This window comes from Phacochoerus africanus, chromosome 15 (genome assembly GCF_016906955.1).
Source record: "Phacochoerus africanus isolate WHEZ1 chromosome 15, ROS_Pafr_v1, whole genome shotgun sequence".
Classification (NCBI taxonomy): domain Eukaryota; kingdom Metazoa; phylum Chordata; class Mammalia; order Artiodactyla; family Suidae; genus Phacochoerus; species Phacochoerus africanus.
Genome location: NC_062558.1, coordinates 30,358,549 through 30,378,460, shown reverse-complemented (window position 1 = coordinate 30,378,460; position 19,912 = coordinate 30,358,549). Strand labels below are relative to the sequence as shown.

The 19,912-nt window shown below is 37.0% G+C and overlaps 1 protein-coding gene across 5 annotated transcripts; it reads right to left on the bottom strand.

Annotated features, from left to right (window-relative positions):
* Positions 1 to 978: 978 nt before the first annotated feature.
* On the bottom strand, positions 979 to 19,687 carry RSRC2 (arginine and serine rich coiled-coil 2). 5 transcript variants are annotated; one of them, XM_047760334.1, is made up of 10 exons: positions 19,530 to 19,687; positions 14,808 to 14,964; positions 13,178 to 13,221; positions 10,522 to 10,734; positions 9,476 to 9,679; positions 7,685 to 7,807; positions 4,563 to 4,642; positions 3,055 to 3,284; positions 2,568 to 2,657; positions 979 to 1,628 (listed from the first exon to the last, which is right to left on the bottom strand). In XM_047760334.1, the coding sequence occupies exons 2-10, from the start codon at positions 14,886 to 14,888 to the stop codon at positions 1,449 to 1,451; spliced, it is 1,245 nt and encodes a 414-aa protein (XP_047616290.1). In that variant the 5' UTR covers positions 14,889 to 14,964; positions 19,530 to 19,687; the 3' UTR covers positions 979 to 1,448. The 5 variants fall into 5 exon arrangements, with proteins under 5 accessions (XP_047616290.1, XP_047616288.1, XP_047616289.1 ...); XM_047760332.1 differs by having other exon boundaries at positions 10,522 to 10,712; XM_047760333.1 differs by having other exon boundaries at positions 3,055 to 3,287; positions 19,530 to 19,686.
* Positions 19,688 to 19,912: the final 225 nt, after the last annotated feature.

The window sequence follows — 19,912 nt, the reverse complement described above, 5'->3', positions numbered from 1 at the left end:
GGCTAGAGGTTCAATCTGAGCTGTAGCCACCAGCCTATGCCAGAGCCACAGCAACTCAGGATCCGAGCCGAGTCTGTGACCTACACCACAGCTCACGGCAACACTGGATCCTTAACCCACTGAGCAAGGCCAGGGATGGAACCGGCAACCTCATGGTTCCTGGTCGATTTGTTAACCACTGTGCCACGACGGGGAACTCCAAGCCATGAAAAAAATTTTAATGAAGCCAATTCAACCTTTAGCTCAACATAAAATTCAATTTGGGATGATTTCAAAATGGAAAACCATGGTATCTTTTCTCCAGAAACATGACTTTTTGTCACTGAAGCATGAAGAGCCATCTCTCCAGAGAATCATTGTGCTCTAGGAAAACTAAACATATTGAGCAGACTTCCGCTGCTGTATTGTGCTACTATATTGTGGAGATAATTTTCAAAGGATTTTTTCCCTACGGAAAGCTAGAAATTATGACTTTGTTGTAATGAAAGCCAATGAAGTTCAAATTTTGTAGTACCCTCTCCTCCAAATTTATGCCCTAAATTTATTCAACATAGTGACAAAGTGATTTTCTACTGTTTTAGTACTTTATAGTAGAGAAAAATTCAAAAGGGATAATGAGCAAAGGGCATACAGAGAACTTGTTATAAGGCACTTTATTAAAATAAAAGTGCTTACATCCCTTTAATGTATTAATCTATTTCCTGAATAACATGGAATATTTAACAAATACTGTACACCAATTCTGTCCCTTATAGTAGGAAAACAATATTACTCAGTAAGTTTGTTCACTTCTCCCGACTTCATTTTACATTTTTGTTCACCATGGTATTGCCTGTATCAATAGTTAATTGTTCTTAAAAAAAAAAAAAAAAAAAAAGGAACTTCTAAGCCAGTGTCTTCTAATAGCAATTGCAAAATGCTACAAAAATCATAAAACAAATTCAAATAAGAATTCCAGGTAACTTAAATTAACACCAGTTTTGAGAAAACCATTTTTATTATCATCACCACCCAGCTTATTTGTGCTGGATTATGTACCAAATGGCCAGATCTTCTAAAGAACATCTACATTAACATTTCTTTCATGTTTCAAGAGATGAAAATAACTGTACAAGGTTAAGTACAAAAGTACACAAGACAGTGGACACCAAAAATCCATGTATGAGATTTTTATCCCACCTGCAGCGTTCATATATTTGAAAAGTAGAATTCATGAACTAAAAAATATTGTCCTTCTATAATCCTGTCAAGTTTAATGGAAGTGGGTTTAACCTGATTACAACACTAACACCAGTATCACTGATCTGATATTTACAAAAAATTGTATTTTTCAATAAATTAAAGTCAATGCAACACCCATGCAAGCTAGAATGCTAGCTGTTTGGTGAACAAGGACCTGACATCAGAACCAGAAGTCTATAAAGTCCCAATATTAAGTGTGATTTTCTTCAAACTGCATCCATTCCTCGCATTGATGATGTGAAACCCAATCCCATTCCTCTTTGTGTGTGAGTTTGTGATCTTGCCATTTCATACTGAGCATCCAGATTTCTAAATACTTCTTCCTGCTGTTTCAATGTCTTGTAACTTTCTTCATCAACAGAGCTACATCCAGCTTCATCTTCACTCTAAATAAGATATAAAACATACTATTAAAATGAATTCACCTAGGAATAAAAAGTGCTTCTCTCACAAGTACTGGTAGATCACATTTTTTTGCAGTATATATGTGACCTCATACATTCCTTCCATACATTCATTCAGCAGCTACAGAATTCAAGGCAATGTTCATTCTAGGTATTGGGATAGAGCAGGATATAACAACAATCAACTTCATTTCAGTAGGCATCTGAAGAGAACATGTACAACATGCTAGACAATGTACAGATAAATGCCTTTTAAAGAAAAGCAAAGTAGAAAGTGGGGGTAGAGTGCTTGCTGTTTTTAAAAAGGCAGGTGACAAAGATTCTAAGAGTGATATTTGAGCGGAAACCAAAACTAAGAAACAGCCATGCAGGTAGCTGTAAGAATAGTGCAAAGAAGGCAACAACAAAGGTCCTCTGACATGTTTGAAAATAGCCAACTTAGTGTGGCTTAGTTTAAGTCAAATATCTCTCTAATGAAGAGCCAACTCCACTAGTAGTAACCAATATCTGAACATTTGTATACCGTACCAAGTTGCTGTATAAAACCTAGTATCGTTATGCGTTATTCAACAAATCACAACTTTCTATATCTTCAAAAATCTTCCCTGAAACATTAAAAATTAAGGTGGTCCAACCCCACCAAATATAGCTGACCTTAAATGGGCAGTGATTTTTTTAAAAAAAAGCATATTCACTAATTCCTTTTCACAATTTCATTTTTACTAATAGAAACTTATGATCTTTAAGTTCACCTAATATATAAACACTAAGTAATAATAAGTCTGTGAAATTAATCTAGAGAACATAAACAAAAAAGCATTACAAAGTACCCAGAGTTGACATATCACTGAAATAACATTTGAGAACAAATGTCACCCTAAAAATATTAATAGGAATTTTAATACAAAGTGTGTAACTCACCTTAATACCCATTAATTTCCTAAATTTGACATTTTGGTCCTTGTTTCCAAAATTCAATTTCTCCCATATTTCAGCAGACTGGGATTTGTCCTGTTAAGAAACACAAAAGTCTTAGGAAATGTCAAATTTAAGTATCTTTTATGAGGATATTAAGTTATCTCCATAATATAGCCTAAGTAGAACAGCATTTACAGCATTCTATCGAGCTTTCTATTACAAAATGAAGCACAGAAGTATAATACTCCTTCAAATAAAAAACCAAGCTAAGGAACAAACTCTTTCTCCTTAATAAATGCATGGCAATAATGGCTTTCTTTGAAAGACTGACATAGATCATGCATTTTTTTCTGAATTAAACTGCAGCAAATTAAACTACTCCAGACAGGTTCTCAGAAGAAAGATAAAACCAAACCTTTCCCAATCCAAATTTGTTTTTATAAGCAACTATTAGCAATCAATGACAAAAGAGTGGAATACAAGAACTTACCCCTTCTTTCTTGCCTTGCCAAAGCATTTTCCTTTTCTTCTCTTGTTCAGCAAATTTCATCGGATTCACAGCTGCTGGGTTGTAATAGCTAGGTACAGCTATTCCGGTCTCTGCCAAGGCTTTAGCCTGCAAGGCTGCCATTTGAGCTGCCATAGCTATTTGAGGAGTTACTTGTGTTCCTGAAGCCAACAGGGCAGCAACATTGAGAACAGAACCTCCCGTAGCTGCAGCTGCTAAAGATAATTATGGATTTTAACTAAAACCTCCTGATTTATGTTAATACATTATTTACATATAAGAGCTACTAATCAAAAAGGTAGGATATTTTCATCATTTAAAAAAAAAGGCAACTTTTTTTTTTTTGTCTTTTTGCTATTTCTAGGGCCACTCCCGTGTGGCATATGGAGGTTCCCAGGCTAGGGGTCCAATCGGAGCTGTAGCTGCCGGCCTACGCCAGAGCCACAGCAACGCGGGATCCGAGCCGCGTCTGCAACCTACACCACAGCTCACGGCAACGCCGGATCCTTAACCCACTGACAAAGGGCAGGGACCGAACCCGCAACCTCATGGTTCCTAGTCGGATTCGTTAACCACTGCGCCACGACGGGAACTCCAAGGCAACTGTTTTATAGCCGTACCCACAGCATGTGGAAGTTCCAGGGCCAGGGATCAAACCCTGACCTGAGCCACTGCAGTGACAACACTGGACCCTTAACCCACTCCACCACGAGGGAACTCCAACTTAGTATTAATAAGCTTATAAGGCAACATTTTAATGAACATTTAACGTGTTCATCAATAGACATTTCTGTACATGATCCCTTAAATATACTAAAACTTCATTTACTTCTCTAAGCGTAAAGAGAATTCTGCAAATAGTAAAAAGGTGTGTGATTTCCAAGGAAATGAACTATGGTCACTGTAACTAATAAGTTAACTTTCATTTGTATAGTTCTTTACACCTTACAAAGTGATTTACACAACATCTCAACTGAAACTTATAAACATCTGAAATCATTAAACAGGTATGCACATTTAACAGATACTAGACCCAAGTTCTATAAAAGTTAAGTGCCAAGTTTGGTACTCCCACCTGCAGATTGCACTTCATACAAGCGCACCCTGATCACCTTTAAATCATTCACATAACGTGTGTGTTATGTTTAAAAACTTGGTTTCTTAACCAATGAGACAATACATACTCCAGTTATCTTTAACAAACTGCATTTCTAAGATCTTAAAGACATATACAGTGATGGCTAAAGTGCTACATGAACGAGTCACTATTCACTTGCCAAAATTATCCACACTGACCAAATCAGAATATACATGCATAAAGGTTTTATAAGGTGGAAAAGTAACTAAAAATAACATTCATAATAATTTTTAAAAAGTTTACGGCATAATCATTGGTAGTATGAAGCAAAAGTGATTGTCTTCCTATTACTTTTCTAAACTTAATATTTTACAAAGAAATGCTATACTTCCACAATAAAGAAAAAAATTACCTGCAGCCATTTCTTGTTGTTTTTGTTTTTCAACCATTTCCTTTTCTCGCTGTTCTTGTAATTTCTTTGCCCTTTCCAATCTGTCAAAGACAATTTAAATAAATTAAAAATAACAAAACCCAACATTTATTACTGTATGTACACATGCGTAGGCATAAAAAACTTTATATGGAATTTTAATTAGGTTTATTCTAATGCCCCTTTAAGTTGTTATCCACATGTGGGGAAAAAAGGTAATCATTCTTAAGATGGTATCAGTCACAATTAAATAATACTCCAATACTGATTTTAAACATTTTAAAATTCACTTATTAATAGCCAACTGTAATAGTTTTCATAATAGTTCCCTCTGAGAATGATTAAAATCATTAAATAAAAATTACTCAATCTTTATGAGTGCTAGTTACAGAAAGACAAAATTCAATCTTGCAAATTGAGACACGCTAAGCTAATATACTTAGAGCTGAGTAAATCCTAAGAGTATATTCAATAATTTACAGAACTACCTAAATGCTTATTTTTGGCTAGGCCTATGGCATATGGAAGTTCCCAGGCCAGGGACTGAAACTACCACAACAGTGACCTGAGCTGCTGGAGTAACAACATGGGATCCTTAACCTACTGCGCCAAAAGAGAACTCCCCCTAAACACATTTTAAGGGAGGCTGACATAAGATAAAGATGGTCAGAACATGCAGATAATTTTTATATTAAAAAAGACTTAATTAGTCTCTAAATTAATGAAAATTAAAAAGCCAAAAATAAAAATTTAAAAAGCAAGCAAACCCTATCTGCCATTCTCTATTATCCAATAAAGCAGGGGGGAGAAAACGCAGTATTAGAAAATTACTTTTAGGAAAAAAAGAAATTTATCATCAGCAAAGAACTAGAAATATGAAACATAAATTCATCCCCAAACAAAAACGAATTCTAGTTCACACTAAATTCACTAATACACGTACTAAGCTGTATGTGCTAATCAAGTCAGTATCTACTTGTTACACAGCAAATTATAAGTAATGTTATCTTCATAATGAGTTCCTGAAAGAGAAATTACTTTTCTTCAGAAGATTTTCTCATTTACCAATCATAAGCCACTCCCTCCCCCTCCTTGCATGTGGTATAAAGGGGTAAGGATTGGGGGAAATGTTTTTTGGGGAAAGGGGGAGGGGGCGCTCTGGGTAAAATACAGTGGTAGAAAACTGAAATTTGCTTTAAAAATTGCTGAAATTCACATACAATAAATACATAATTTATAATTTTGTTTACTTCTATTGTGCATATATGGAAGAAACAGTACAGACGTTGTCCTTAGAAATAAAAGTTTCTGACTAGGATTAACACTAAAATGTAGGTTCACAGATACTTAAAAAAACATTTCTAGGAGTTCCCATTGTGGCTCAGCAGTAATAAACCTAACTAGTATCCGTGAGGATGTGGGTTCAACCCCTGGCCTTGCTCAGTGGGTTAAGGATCTGGCATTGCCGTAAACTGTGGTGTTGGTCACAGACTTGCCTTGGATCCTGAGCTGCTGTGGCTGTGGTATAGGCCAGCAGCTGTAGCTTCTGATTCGACCTCTAGCCTGGGAACTTCCATATGCTGTGGATGTGGCTCTAAAAAGACCAACAAACAAACAAACAACAACAAAAAACAAACCAAAACCAAAACCAAAGCAGTTTTACAATCATCCTTATTCAAAAACAAAAAGGAACAAACAAAAAATGGTCTACATACTGTAGTTTAGCAACAAAAGACCACCCTTCAAATTTTTGCTGTTCTGAGATTATAGAGTATCTCATTGTACTGCCATCTGAAAATCACTAAGTTGACTTTTTTAAGTCGAAGTTATAAATGATAGTTACAGATTCAACTTTAATAAAATTCAAAAATTAAGACACAATAAATTTAAAGTAAGAACAGACTTTAAGACTCAAAAAATTCATCAAAGCTAATGGACCACTCTTTACCAGTAAGTTCAGATACTGTGGAAAAATTACTTCCTAATTCTGTTAATTTTAGTTTCAGAAAGAAAATGAGTACTATTGGCTGCATGCTGTGTATTATTTTTTTGGCCATGCCTGAGACATGTGGAAGTTCCTGGGTCAGGGATCAAACCCAAGCCATAGCTATAACCAGAGCCACGGCAGTGACAATGTTGGATCCCCAACTCCCTAAGCCATGAGGGAACTCCTTGGTTGTGTATTTTAAATGGCCATTGCAGGTTTGGAATCAACACCATTCACTAGGGTGAATGGAATGAAGGAGGGGTGAGCTCACACCTTTGCTGCTGCTGCTGTTCAGCTGGAGTTTCTGCCAGGCTGGGTTCGCAGGGCAGCAGCCCATCAGGTTACATTGTGATAACTGTATTTTTGTAATGAAAAAAAAAATAGAAACTCAATTTCATAAAGAAAAAAATATCAAAATCAAAGATTTTAGTTTTCAGAACATGGGAAAACCTGCAAACAAGGGCTTGGACTTTACTTCTTGCTTCTATAAGGCAATTCCTTCAATGGTTTTGAAGATCTCAGCTAGACAGCCTTGCTGTGTGTGGTCCCACAATTACCCATCTTTGAAACATTAGAAAATTTAAAAATACAATGACCTTACTATTGCTATCAGCAGTAAACTTTACAAGATCAAATAAATAAATTAGCTTATTATTTGCCAACCTTCAAAATAAGAAAACTTTATCAGCAGATTTCTTGTTGTTTCAGAGACTTTGTTTTCTTAAAGAAATATGAGAGTAAAAGAAAAAGTAGTTTGAGAGAAAAAATTAACAGTGCTTTAATCGGATTTAGAGGTTTTTTTTTAAAATTTCAATTGTAAATTAAAAATATTTAGGAGTCTGGATTTGAGAAAAATCAGTTAACAACAAAAGAAAAAAGAAATGTTGCAGAAGCACAACTCTTTCCAGTTGTGCAAATAAGTTAACGTTTTAAGATAAAAATTAACAAACCACTCATTGTAGTTCTGTATCACAAAGGGTGCCACAGTAGTCACGGCTAGATTTAATTATTTAAATTATCATCTGATGGAAAGCGTATACTTTATCCACACAATTGAGTATCTACCTCAAGCTGAAAAGGAGAAAAAAAAATGCATCAAATAAAAAATTATACGCACCTCCTAGCTAAAGCTTCTTGTGCATCCATTGCTGTGTTTCTGCCTCTGAAGGGAGGTGGACTAGGAGTTCGGCTCAAACTTCTGCTAAATCTTCTTGGTTTTTCAATTCTCTTCTTTCTATCTCTTTAATAAACCATATTTTACATGTCTCAGTATACCAAGTAATAATTATTCAGTCAAGATCAATTATATTTACATAATTATATTTATATGAAATTAAAACAGTACAGGAAATAATTCTGAACTTTCCTTTCCACCTCTGTCCTACATCTTTCACAAGCATCCCAAGTTCCTTGCATATAAGATTAGTTTTCTATAAATTTGCTTAACCACCCATTTCAGATGAACATTTAGGTTGCTTCCAATCTTCTGCTATTACACCCATTGTTGCAAAGACCTTCTACATTTACACTTGTGTGGGACAATATGTTGGATAAATTCCTAGTAGTGGGATCCGACAAGTTAAATGGTCCTAGAATTTTTTTTTTTTGGCCATACCCACAGCATGTGGAAGTGACCAGGCCAGGGACTGAACCCGCACTCCAGTTGTGACCTGTGCAATAGCTGGGGAAACACTGGCTCCTTAACCCACTGTGTCACAAAGGAACTTATGGTCCTAGTATTTTAATGTAAAATTTGTAAATGTTTTAAGACCAAAAGATATAAATCACTAAAACAAAGTAAAAATCAGAATAAAAAGTTATCGCTATCAGTGGTTAAAACAAGAAATGCCAGAAATAATGACCTGAATTACCCAAATAGCAATTTAAAAAAATGGTAATTAATGGTGCTATTACCACTTACTTTAAAGTTCAAATTAGGCAACATTACATACTAAAAGTTGAAAAAAAATAAACAAGTGACAAACTAGGTTATTGTAATATGAGTAGGTCCACTTTTACCCATATTTCAGTCTTTTATAGACTGTTTGACTTAAGGAACAATAAATTTAAAAAAAGCCTTTCCATTACTTTAATACCAGTATCTGTGAATATAGTAAAATACATAATTAATAACTACATTAGTAGAGGATAAACATATTCTCCAAGCATTAATCATTAAATGCTTAAAACAAAAACAGGAGTTCCCGTCATGGTGCAGTGGTTAACAATCCGACTAGGAACCATGAGGTTGTGGGTTCGGTCCCTGGCCTTGCTCAGTGGGTTAAGGATCTGGTGTTGCCGTGAGCTGTGCTGTAGGTTGCAGACGCGGCTCGGATCCTGCGTTGCTGTGGCTCTGGCGTAGGCCGGCGGCTACAGCTCCGATTGGACCCCTAGCCTGGGAACCTCCATATGCCTCGGGAGCGGCCCGAAATAGCAAAACAAAACAAAACAAAACAAAAAACAGCCACACCCTTGGCATATGGAAGTTCCCGGGCTAGGGATTGAAACTGAACCCCATCTGCAGCAACACCAGATACTGGATACTTTAATCCACTGTGCATCCACAGCGACCCAAGTCATTGCAGTCAGATTCTTATCCCACTGTGACACAGTGGGAACTCCTGTAATTAAAGGCTCTTTATTGCACTTTGTGTCCCAACAAATTAAAGCATCCTTCTAATCAAAGTTTGAATTTATTATCTTTTTGAGCATTTGAGACAGTATAACCAGCATTATCCAGTATGGTGGGTTATGTACACCTGACTTGGCTTTCAGACACATTTGGGACTAGGTCCTGGTTTTACCATTTAAGAGCTGGGCTTCTTGGGCAAGTTACTTAACCTCTCTAAGCCTGATCCAACAGACCCTGTAAGGGGCCTATTTGATTTTATTAGAGATGGATACCTACCGACTTCTACTCCTCGTCCTACTCCTGCTTCTACTTCTATGCCTGTGTCTCGACCTTGAGCGGGAACGAGATCGGATACGACGTTTTCTCTCCCTGCTTCTGGATCGTGATTTCTTCCTCTCTCTGCTTCTGGATCTTGATTTCTTCCGCTCCCTACTCCTGGACCTTGACTTCTTCCGCTCTCTGCTTCTACTACGATGACGCCTGAAATTAAAGCACACAAATTTGTAGTTACTTAGAACTGTCTTCCATTACAGACATTACAAGTTATCTATAGCATATGCAGTCAGGACAGGCAATCAATGACTCTGGTCTGTAGAGAAAGGATAACTGAGGTTTCTAATGGAAAGAGTTATAAGCAAAAAACAGACTTTTGTTCTTGTTTGATGATGCTTCCTAGGGAACACCGTAAAGTGATTAACATATCAAAAATGCAATGTACTCTAACCCAAGATTCTGTTTAATAAAGTCTATTGCCTTACCAAACTATTTTAAAGAATAACAATGAAGTTATTCTACTCCTGAAAAACTTTCATCAAATCTGTTATCATACACATACCTGCCCCACCAAACCTCCAAATATAAACACTGGCTTCTTAAAATGCCACAAAACACTGAACTATTACCTAGTTTCTAAAAAATCTTTTCAACCTATACTTTAAGAAAACCTAGATTAGAGTTTAGCAGCAAACAAATCCTGCCTTAGCAATACAAAGGGATTGTTATACTGGAAAACTATATGAACGCAGTTCAGAAATAATTTTTTTCACTCTAAGAGACAAACAAATCAGAAAGTTAAGAGAAATATATTTTCTAACTGAATACTTAAAACCATCCCTCATTCCCTAGTTTTGGACACTATTTCTGCCTTCATCAGAAAGCAAAACCCAGAAGACTTCAGATACTAGTCACATCAGTGGACAAATGGGTCACATTAACAAAAAGTTATCATTTTCTAAGATTTCTTTGGGTGTTGCTCAGTTAATGCAAAGCATTCTGTAATTTAGGAGTTCTTTAGAAGGCCATAACTTAGAAAAACCACTTACCTTTCACGAGACCTAGACCTTGAATGACTTCTGCCTCTCGATGACTTTCTTTCCTTGCGTTTGTGTCTGTCCTCACCATTTTCAGATGAATTTAGCCGCTCTCTTCCTTTATCAGAAGAATGTTCTTTGTCATTATGTTCCTCAGACTTATGTTTCTTAGAGGATTTATCTTTGGATTCATGTCTTCTTGCCTGTTTTAAGAAGAAGTTGGTTCTTTCAGGAAAATAGTGCAACAAAGAGAGTTAGTATGGGTATCAGTAGCAAAAATGTTGTGATGCAACATTAGTAACCTTAGGAGTGTGTCGCAAATTAAAAAAAAAGATCTAGTTTCATTCAGATCACCCAAATGTTGCAGATGTATATATATCACTAATTATTTTTTCCTGTATAAACCCCCAAAATGCAGTCTCCACCCCAAAATATTTTCAGTACCACAAAACAATGACTTTCAATGCTGAAATAATATTGAAAAACCATTACTTCAGAAAGAGAAATCCCTGATTTTTTTTAATCTAAAAGAATAAGGGAAGTAATATGTATCAAAATTGTTTCAATTTTTCAACAAACCTTTTAGAAACAGACCATGTATATACATCAACTTCTAAATCCAGAGTACACAGTAATGAGTTAAAAAGTTAACAATAACAGAGATAAGGACACGAAGAAATGCACCAGAAAATGCATTTCCAATTAGGTAGCTAAGTAAATCTAAGTATTAATACTTTCTACAATTTTGATTACTTTACAGAGTTGAAGTGTCCTTTTTTATAACTATACTGCCACATCCTTTCTACAAGACGGCTCTTGATTTTTCTCCCAATGTCTAAACTGTGAAGCAATCACTTTTCATCTTGCAATATCCCAACAGGCTTGGAGTTCTATTACATTTCATGTACCTAGGGTAGAAAATGGCAACCACATCTTTATTTTTATGAAATAAACTACATATAACATAATCAATCCCTGTACCATTGTATAACACATACTTTCCCCATATTCTGAAGGACCATAAAAACCAAGGCTTTCGCTTTCACAACAAATGCAATTCAGAGACTGAGCTAAAATTAACTGTATAATCAAGTCTCCATCCTACACTCACATACTGAATCAGGAAGTGCTTAATGTTAGATTTCCCCACATTAAGATTTGTTGAATCCATCTCATAGCTAAAGCTTAAAATCTTGGACATTTAAGAATCTCAATTTTAAAGCTGAAAAGAAATTCAGATCCTCTTACTCCCTTTACTTTATATATGACTAAATTAAGATCTGAAACCACAAAGCTACATATTAGAGGAGAGTTGAACCCAGATCCCATGTTCTTCTGATGCTCAGGCCACCGTTTTCCACAACACAACATTTATTTCATAGTTCCCAAAACAGACCTTAACATATTTCTGTCCACTTAAAATTAACTTTTCTTAAAAAACTTGGTCAAATATTTTGGAACATGCATAATGATATATCTGACAAGGATCATAGTATGTAATTTATTATTTTGCATAAAAATAAGAGACATGGAGACACAGCTAAATTTTAGTTTCAATGCCAGTTCTCTATAACAAGCTTATAAAAAAATATTTCCTTGATTTTGCCATATAGTGGCAAACTGGAAAAGTTTTAAGTGGTTAAGCTTCCAAAAGTTTGAGTTTATTTCAAACCAGTTTTCCATACATAACATTACTATTATTATTAAAAAAAAAAAAACAAAAAACCAACCATTAAACCCTTAACTGATTTAATATGATATACTTAAGGGAAATAGGAGTTTGAATGCTAATAGTTACCTTATCATGAAGTAGGCTTATTATTTTGCTATCTGAGTCTGCAGCGTCTTCAGTTCAGTCTCTTCGCGCATTAGCACGCTGAGTATGATTTATTATAGAAATGTTATCATGTGAGCTAAACAAAATAGTCATTTTCACAAAAACTCTCCTAAATTAAAAATTTAACAGAGCTTCCATTAGGGGAAGAGGTGAAGTCCCTGCCAAGTTTGTTTCAGGAGTCCCTTGCCCAGCCCCCATGAGACTTCTCCTCCCTTTTTGGCTGCTACTTCTCTTCCTTTGTTGGCTCATTCCTTGTCTTCTCAGGTGGGCAAGTCAACTCCTCTGCAATACAGCTGCTGCCTTTATCCTCAAGTTTTGCTGTCATCGCCACCTTTCCAACTATTCCTCACTGACACTTTTATTTCAAAATTCAACACAACTATTAGCAATCAAACCAGTTTACTAATGAAAAGGACTCTTGTTATCTTCCATAAAGAAAAAGCAGCCCATAGCTATCTAGAGTATTTCTACTTAAAGATGATTGCTATTTAAAAATTCTGAGCAGTCGTCAGGCATAAGGAGACTCGGGACCTCAGATTAATGGAAGCTCTGTGAGACAGACCTAAAAAACCAATTATATTCTTCACATGAAATTTTTATTGTGAATATTTTCACAACACAATATAATTAATAGTTGTTGAATGAACTTTTCATATAAATAACTATCTTCTTGAAAAACGATGAATCCAAATCATGCTTATTTTATAACTCAATTAAACCTTTTAAATTTCAAGTTTGGTACTTACCTTGAAAATATATATTCATACAAACATTTCTACCAGATACTTAATAAGTATTTTAAAGTGCCTATTCACTAAAAGTTTTAATTACCTCTTTGCTTCTGCTCCGGCTCCTGTGTTTTCTTCCTTCATTATCTGTAAACACACAAAAATTCACCATTAAGTAAAGGTACAGAATCATACCTTTTGGAATCTCAAAGACCAAAACTCATAAATATAACATTTCTGTCCACTTGGTTAACTAAAGAATCCATTTACCAGTTATCTTCTGTAGCCTATTTTTTTATGGGAGGAGGCAGGAGGCTTATTCTACTATATTAATACTGCACATATTTGAAACAAATTAAGCAATCTGAGCAAACCACAACATAATCAAGTAATTAAGCAAAAAGGGTTCCAAGACAAGTCCACATTCCATGACATATGACAGATATTGTCTTTTGGGGGGGGGGGGGATCACAGATTCTTAGTATTTTACAAAACATGACTGGGCTCATCTTTACAAAGGGTATTAGAGGAAAACAATTAAAAATAGGAACAAAAAAGCAAGAGAAAAACAGGTTTAATTATATTTGGTGTACTTTAAGTTTCCAAATGGATGTTTTAGTTTAGTCAACCATTTTGTAGATGCTTGTCTGTGGGTGTGAAGAATAAAGAACTAGAACTCAGGTCCTGAAACTTTTAAACTCACTTCTTTTCTACTTCTCTTTAACTACTTTATTTATTATTGATTCCTCAGCAATACATCATGCTTTCTACACCACATCAGCCCAGCTTCCTTTTTAATTTTTTTAATTTTTGGCTGCCCCAAAGGCATATGGAGTTCCCAGGCGAGGGTGTGACCCATGCCACAGCTTGGGCAACACCAGAGCCTTAACCCACTTTGCTGAGAACTGAACCTGTGTCCCAGAGCTCCAGAGATGCTGCTGATCCTGTTGTGCCACAGCAGAAACTCCTAGTTTAGTTTTTCTTATCTTTTTTTGGGGGAAGAGAGGGTCTTTTTAGGGCCATAACTAGGCGTGTGGAAGTTCCCAGGCTAGGGGTTGAACCAGAGCTGCAGCTGCCAGCTTATGCCACAGCCAAAACAATGCAGGATATGAGCCACGTCTGTGACCTACACTGCAGCTCAAGGCAACATCAGATCCTTAACCCACTGAGCAAGGCCAGGGATCAAACACGCAGCCTCATGGATACTAGCTGGGTTTCTTACCACTGAGCCACAAAAGGAACTCTCTTTTTTAAAATTACCAAATAAGGAGCATTTTAAAACACCAAAACTCATGCTTTCAGAAATATTAATGTTATACAATGTTTAACTTAATGTTAAAAGTTAAAAAGAAAAACAAGGTTAAAAACGTTCTTGTAACTTATGTCAAAGACATTAAATAAGTCTGGAACACACTACTGCCTAGACTACATCTTTCGAAATACTGTCTTACCAATGTTGAAAGGATAATAAACATCTGAGGGCTAACCAAATAGTTACTGTGACACTAAACATACATTTTGTCCTTGACAAGTTATAAAATTCCTGTATTAGAACATTTGTATTCCTCGAAATTGAAAAATTCTCCTGAAAGTTACCAATGCACTTTCACTATCCATTTCTCACCTGGAAGAACACATATTAATAATACCAGCAAAGTGAATTTGTATCTTATACACATTTCTACATAGACTATAAAAATGCTGGTAGTGGTACCATTTCCAGCAATTCATACCTGACTTCCGCTTTCTTTCTCTTGACCTTGATCGTGATCTTGAATAATGATGTTTTGAGGCTCTAGGAGAAACAGATACATCCGACTGCTCTTTTTTCTTCTCTCTATCTGGGGATGTCTTTTCTGGGGCTAGTCCATCTCGTTCTGTATCACTAGCCTAAAGGTTTAGAGAAAAATATGACTGTAAATTCTTGATTGCATTTAAAATGCTTCCAATTTCTTAAGAGTGGGAAGAGAGGAAAGATAATCATCCTTGATCTTTACAAAATTAATGAAAATAATCACAACAGCTAATTTTCAAGTAGCTAAATAGGCTTCTATTTGATAAGCAGACCTGAATAAATTGAAATGACTAAACCAGTAACAAAAAGACAAATGTAATTGGATGAATATATATTTAACTTTTTTGGTCATTTTTTAAAGGCTGCACCCTCGACATATGGAGGATCCCAGGCTAGGGGTCCAATCGGAGCTGTAGCCAGTGGTGGCCTACGCCACAGTTACAACAATGCCAGATCTGAGCCGAGTTTGCAATCTACGCCACAGCTCACTGCAACGTTGGATCCTTAAACCACTGAGCGAGGCCAGGGATCGAACCTGCATCCTCATTGATACCAGTCAGATTCTTTTTCACTGAACCACGACAGGTACTCCCTGTTTAACACTTACAACGCGGGAAGGGGAAAACAAGGGCCTCAAGTATTTCCAGTAAATATTCAAGCATAAAAAATAGAGTCCATTTTATTTTTTACTTTTTGGCCACCCAGTGGCATATGGAGTTCCCGGGTCAGGGATCAGATCTGAGCTGCAGGTGTGACCTATGCTGCAGCTGCAGCAATGCCCGATCCTTTCAACCCACTGCGCTGGGCTGATGGAACCTGCGTCCTGGCCCTCTAGAAACAATGCCAATCCCATTGCGCCACAGTGAGAACTGTGTCCATTTTAGATTTGTGACATTAATTTAGCTGAATTTACCAATACTTGTATTTTAAATTGGCATACATTAAAAAGGCATTTTAAATGCGCTATTGAAAGTTAAAACAGACTCAAGACTGTAAAAATCTTAAAAAGCACAGGGACTGCTTCTAAACTACTGTAAAAGAATAAACAGAAAATTAACTTACCTATCTGAGAACCCAATCTTAATTTCATTAACCCTCTTTAATGAAAGCCCCTTGGCACAGTGCTGCAGCAAAAATGGTCTGCCTCTCCTCACATATGCTCTGGGCTATGGAAACATTAAGTTTTCTACTTTAAAGCATTTTATAAATTATCACAACATAAATTTTTAAAAAATTAAAATAGCCAAGCATATACACTCTTTCCCAGAGACCTGATTAAGGTTACCTAAGAGAGCAGGTTCCTTCATCTAAGTATCAGTTGTTTTCCAGTTACAAAAGGCAATTTCACCTGCTTTGATCATAACATAGTATTCAGCGCAGAAATCAATCAAAAAAAAATCAAGAAATCAATTCCAGTCATGAGTTTTCCATTTAAAAAAAAAGTACTTATGTGTCTGCTGAACTGTGTGGTCCAAATTACAAATTACAGAGTACCACAAAGGAAGAAATTGATTTAAATGAATCACAGGAAAAAAGGTTAAAAAAGAAACTAGAACCTGAATGTTCACAAGTCAGGTTCTGAAAAAATGTGAAGGAAAGTTTCAATCATATGTGGAAAGTGGACTGTGGTGACCCATCTGACCAGAGAGCAAATGTGAAAATAGTCGATATTCCTGGTGAGTTCATTACTTAGGCCATGAGTTGGCAAACCGTAGCCTTTCAGCTAAGAATGGTTTTACATTTTTTAAAGGGTTGTTAAAACAAGCAAGTAAGGAATGAGACAGAGACTGTATATGTAGTCCACAAGGCCAAAAATATTTACTAACTTGCTCTTTACAGAAAAAATCTGATTGGATAAACAGTGAATCACTACACATATTCAGCAGGAGGAATACTGAACTTCTTCCCTTGAATAGTCCAGAAAACACCAAGTTATCTAAATGAGTATTTTAACAAATGAAGTATGAAAGGTGTTATCTATCTACCCAATAACTATCTTCTGAGGGTCAAAAATGCACCCAAAGAGGCGAGACTTCAAAAATAACAAATAGGGGAGGATTAACAACTTAGTTAAAATGAAAGACAAAGTATATGCTGAGCCTCCAACAATGTTACCAAAAAACAGGTAAGATACAGGAGAAAGCAACTAACTATAGTGGAGGCTCATTCAAGCATACATGCTTCTCTGGTTTTCGGATGTATGGGTGATTTGTGGAATCGTAAAATTTTTGTGCTGAAAGGCTCTCATTCCTTAGACTCAAACTCAACTTTCTGATCTTACAGATGAGATCCAGCAACATTAGCTGACTCACTTAAGATGGTACTTTCTTTGCTGTCTACTACTGTTTGTGTGCACGCGCGCGCACATTTTTTAGGGCCGCTCCCGCAGCATATGGAAGTTCCCAGGTCGACCCAGAACTATAGCTACAGGCCTAGGCCAGAGCCACAGCAACGCAGGATCTGAGCCGTGTCTGGAACCTACACCACAGTCACAGCGACCGTCGGTTCCTTAACCCACTGAGCAAGGCCAGGGATCGAACCCAAATCCTCATGGATACTAGTCAGAATCTGAACCACGAAGGGAACCGCTTGCTTTCTACTATTAATACACGATACTGTATCACACAACTAAAGATGACTGATTGTCAAAACTAACATTGGTCATTTTTCTTTTATTCTTGTTCTCACCACTATTCCTAAGGACTACAAAGGTTATGTGTTGGTAAAGTTACACTTAGCAAAATAGTAGCAAAAATGTTATGCACTGTTATCATCTCTGGGCAGGCCACTTTTCTGCCCAACAGATGCAGCTTTCCTGAATCACCAGCATATCTCCACTCACTTTTACAGACATCATGACTAGAGTCAAAAACCTTCCCATGGAAATGTCAGCGACTAGCCCAGTCAGTTAAGTTTTCAGTTAATACTTTAACTACATGCTTAACATCACAGAAGCCCCGAAATAGGGAAGTTAAATACTCTTGACTTAGGAGAAGGCACTCTGCAATAACTTACACTAAACATTTTCATCTGTTAAGAAATACTATAGGAAAACAAAAACCACTGTATCACTAAAAAGACATGAATAGGTGGCCACTTAGCCCAAGCAAGACTTTTATTACTTAAGGTAGCATGTGAAAAAGTATCCAGGTAAAATCGATTAGGTATTAAAACTTCTTTGAAAATGCCTAAGATTTCAACTGAGGAAGGACCTACAAGCAAATCTTAAATGCTAACTGCAAAAATGCTCTCCATTCCAGCATGTGCTCTATTAGAAAAACACCATGTTTTTAAAAAAATTACGTCTTCTTTAAAACCCTGATAACACTCAAGATATAGCATAGGAATCTTTTTCCAGTGCAAAGAAGGTACACTGGATTTAATAGTAGGCCACTTCTCCAGGGGATTGTTTTTTTACTGAAGGAGGCACTGCAGAAACAAATGTTTGAACTGTTTTTAAAAAATATTTGAGCCCAAATAAAATAATACTATTCTTTAAAGTAGATTAAGAGGCCCCAAACACGATTTAAACAAAGAAAAACACCCCATCGACTAGCTGCACAAATTACCAAATAGCCTGCCAAGCGATTTCAAACTAGTTCTAAATCGGTTAATAAAAAAAGGGGTTCTAAATCAAATCAACTGGGCATGGGAGGAGGGAGGATCTTCGATGATTTCTAAATTCCAGGTACCCCAGTGATTACGATGAGCTACAAGTTTTTAGTTATGCTTCATTTCCAAAAACAAGAAAATACAACTTTTTAGTCAATGGAAAAAGAAAACAAAATTCTCGCATTTTTCTTTTAACAGGATAAGTAAAAGGAAGTAATCACACAATAATGTGATCTATCAGGATTGGACATCTTATACCCAAAGAAGGTTTATTTTTCAAAAGTGGTGATTTAAGAACCGTACTCTCCATTTAAAATTAAATGGGCCAATGAAGAACTCTTAAATTTAAAGTAACAACGTCAGCGACAGGGCTGGATTATGTTTCTCAGACTTCAAAATGACTGCATCGAAAGCCACTTCGGAAACAGAGCATCAATCAGAATTCGTAGTGCCAAAATCTTCTCTTAATTAAATCGAATTTTTACTCCCTTCCAGAAACACGTTATCTAGCTGCTAAGGAATAAACTAAAGTACACAGATGGAACACTAATGGAAATTATGCAACTGGAATCGCCTCCTAGCACTCAGGCAAAAAAGGAAAAAACTAAAAGCAAAAACGCTACAAGACTGCTCGCCCCCCACGTTTCTATCCCTTACAGGCACCGCCTTTATGACCCAACACTTTTCACGGACGACTCCAGGTCCCACCGCGAACATATAAATGCCTAAGCCCTAACAAAATTCAATATAAATCACTAGGCTAAGCTAAACTGCAGTCAGTTCGGTGGGCCAAAAAGAACACACAGCTGGGAAAGAGATGAGGAAAGTTCTGGAAAAAAAAGACACTCCCTGAGGCTCCCCACCCCCAACGACACCGCCTCACTTCCCCCTCCCTAAAGGAGGCAGCCATGATGGCGGGCGCAGAAGAAGGCCGCGGCGCCATTTTGTCCACACACAAGCTCGGACAACAGCTCTGGGAGCCCTTCATCCCTTCTTCGGACTGTAGCAGAAAAACATCGCTGACTTTAAACTCAGATTCGGCACCTACCGCCATAGTCCAGAGTCCTGGCCGCTAGAGCGGCGCCTCCACTTGCCGCTTTCCACAGTACCGACCGCCTTGACGATTCGCCACAGACTGAATCGCTCGAACGAGAGACCCGGATGGCACAAACGGGCTAAGGCCCGGCGCGTCGCACAGCCTGCTGGGAGGAAAAGGGGTGGTGATAAGAGTTTCTGTAGCAACGCTGTTCAACGGTGATTGGTTGTTCTTTTGAAGGGGGCGTGTAAGGCCAGGGATGGGGCGGTGCCAAGAACACACCCTAGAATGCAGTTTCCTGGTTTTCGGAGCCGGTGGAATCTAGGGTGGGGCGACTTCCTATTTCGATTCTTAAACAATCTTGGCCTCCGTTGGCTGCCGTAAAAGGGGTTGGG

Excerpts from the sequence above, each read along its gene's own strand:
- RSRC2 (XM_047760331.1), bottom strand. Across the intron at positions 3,288-4,562 it reads ACAACAAGAAATGGCTGCAG|CAGCTGCAGCTACGGGAGGT; the intron begins GTAATTTTTTTC and ends AATTATCTTTAG. Across the intron at positions 1,629-2,567 it reads GGAAATTAATGGGTATTAAG|AGTGAAGATGAAGCTGGATG; the intron begins GTGAGTTACACA and ends TATCTTATTTAG.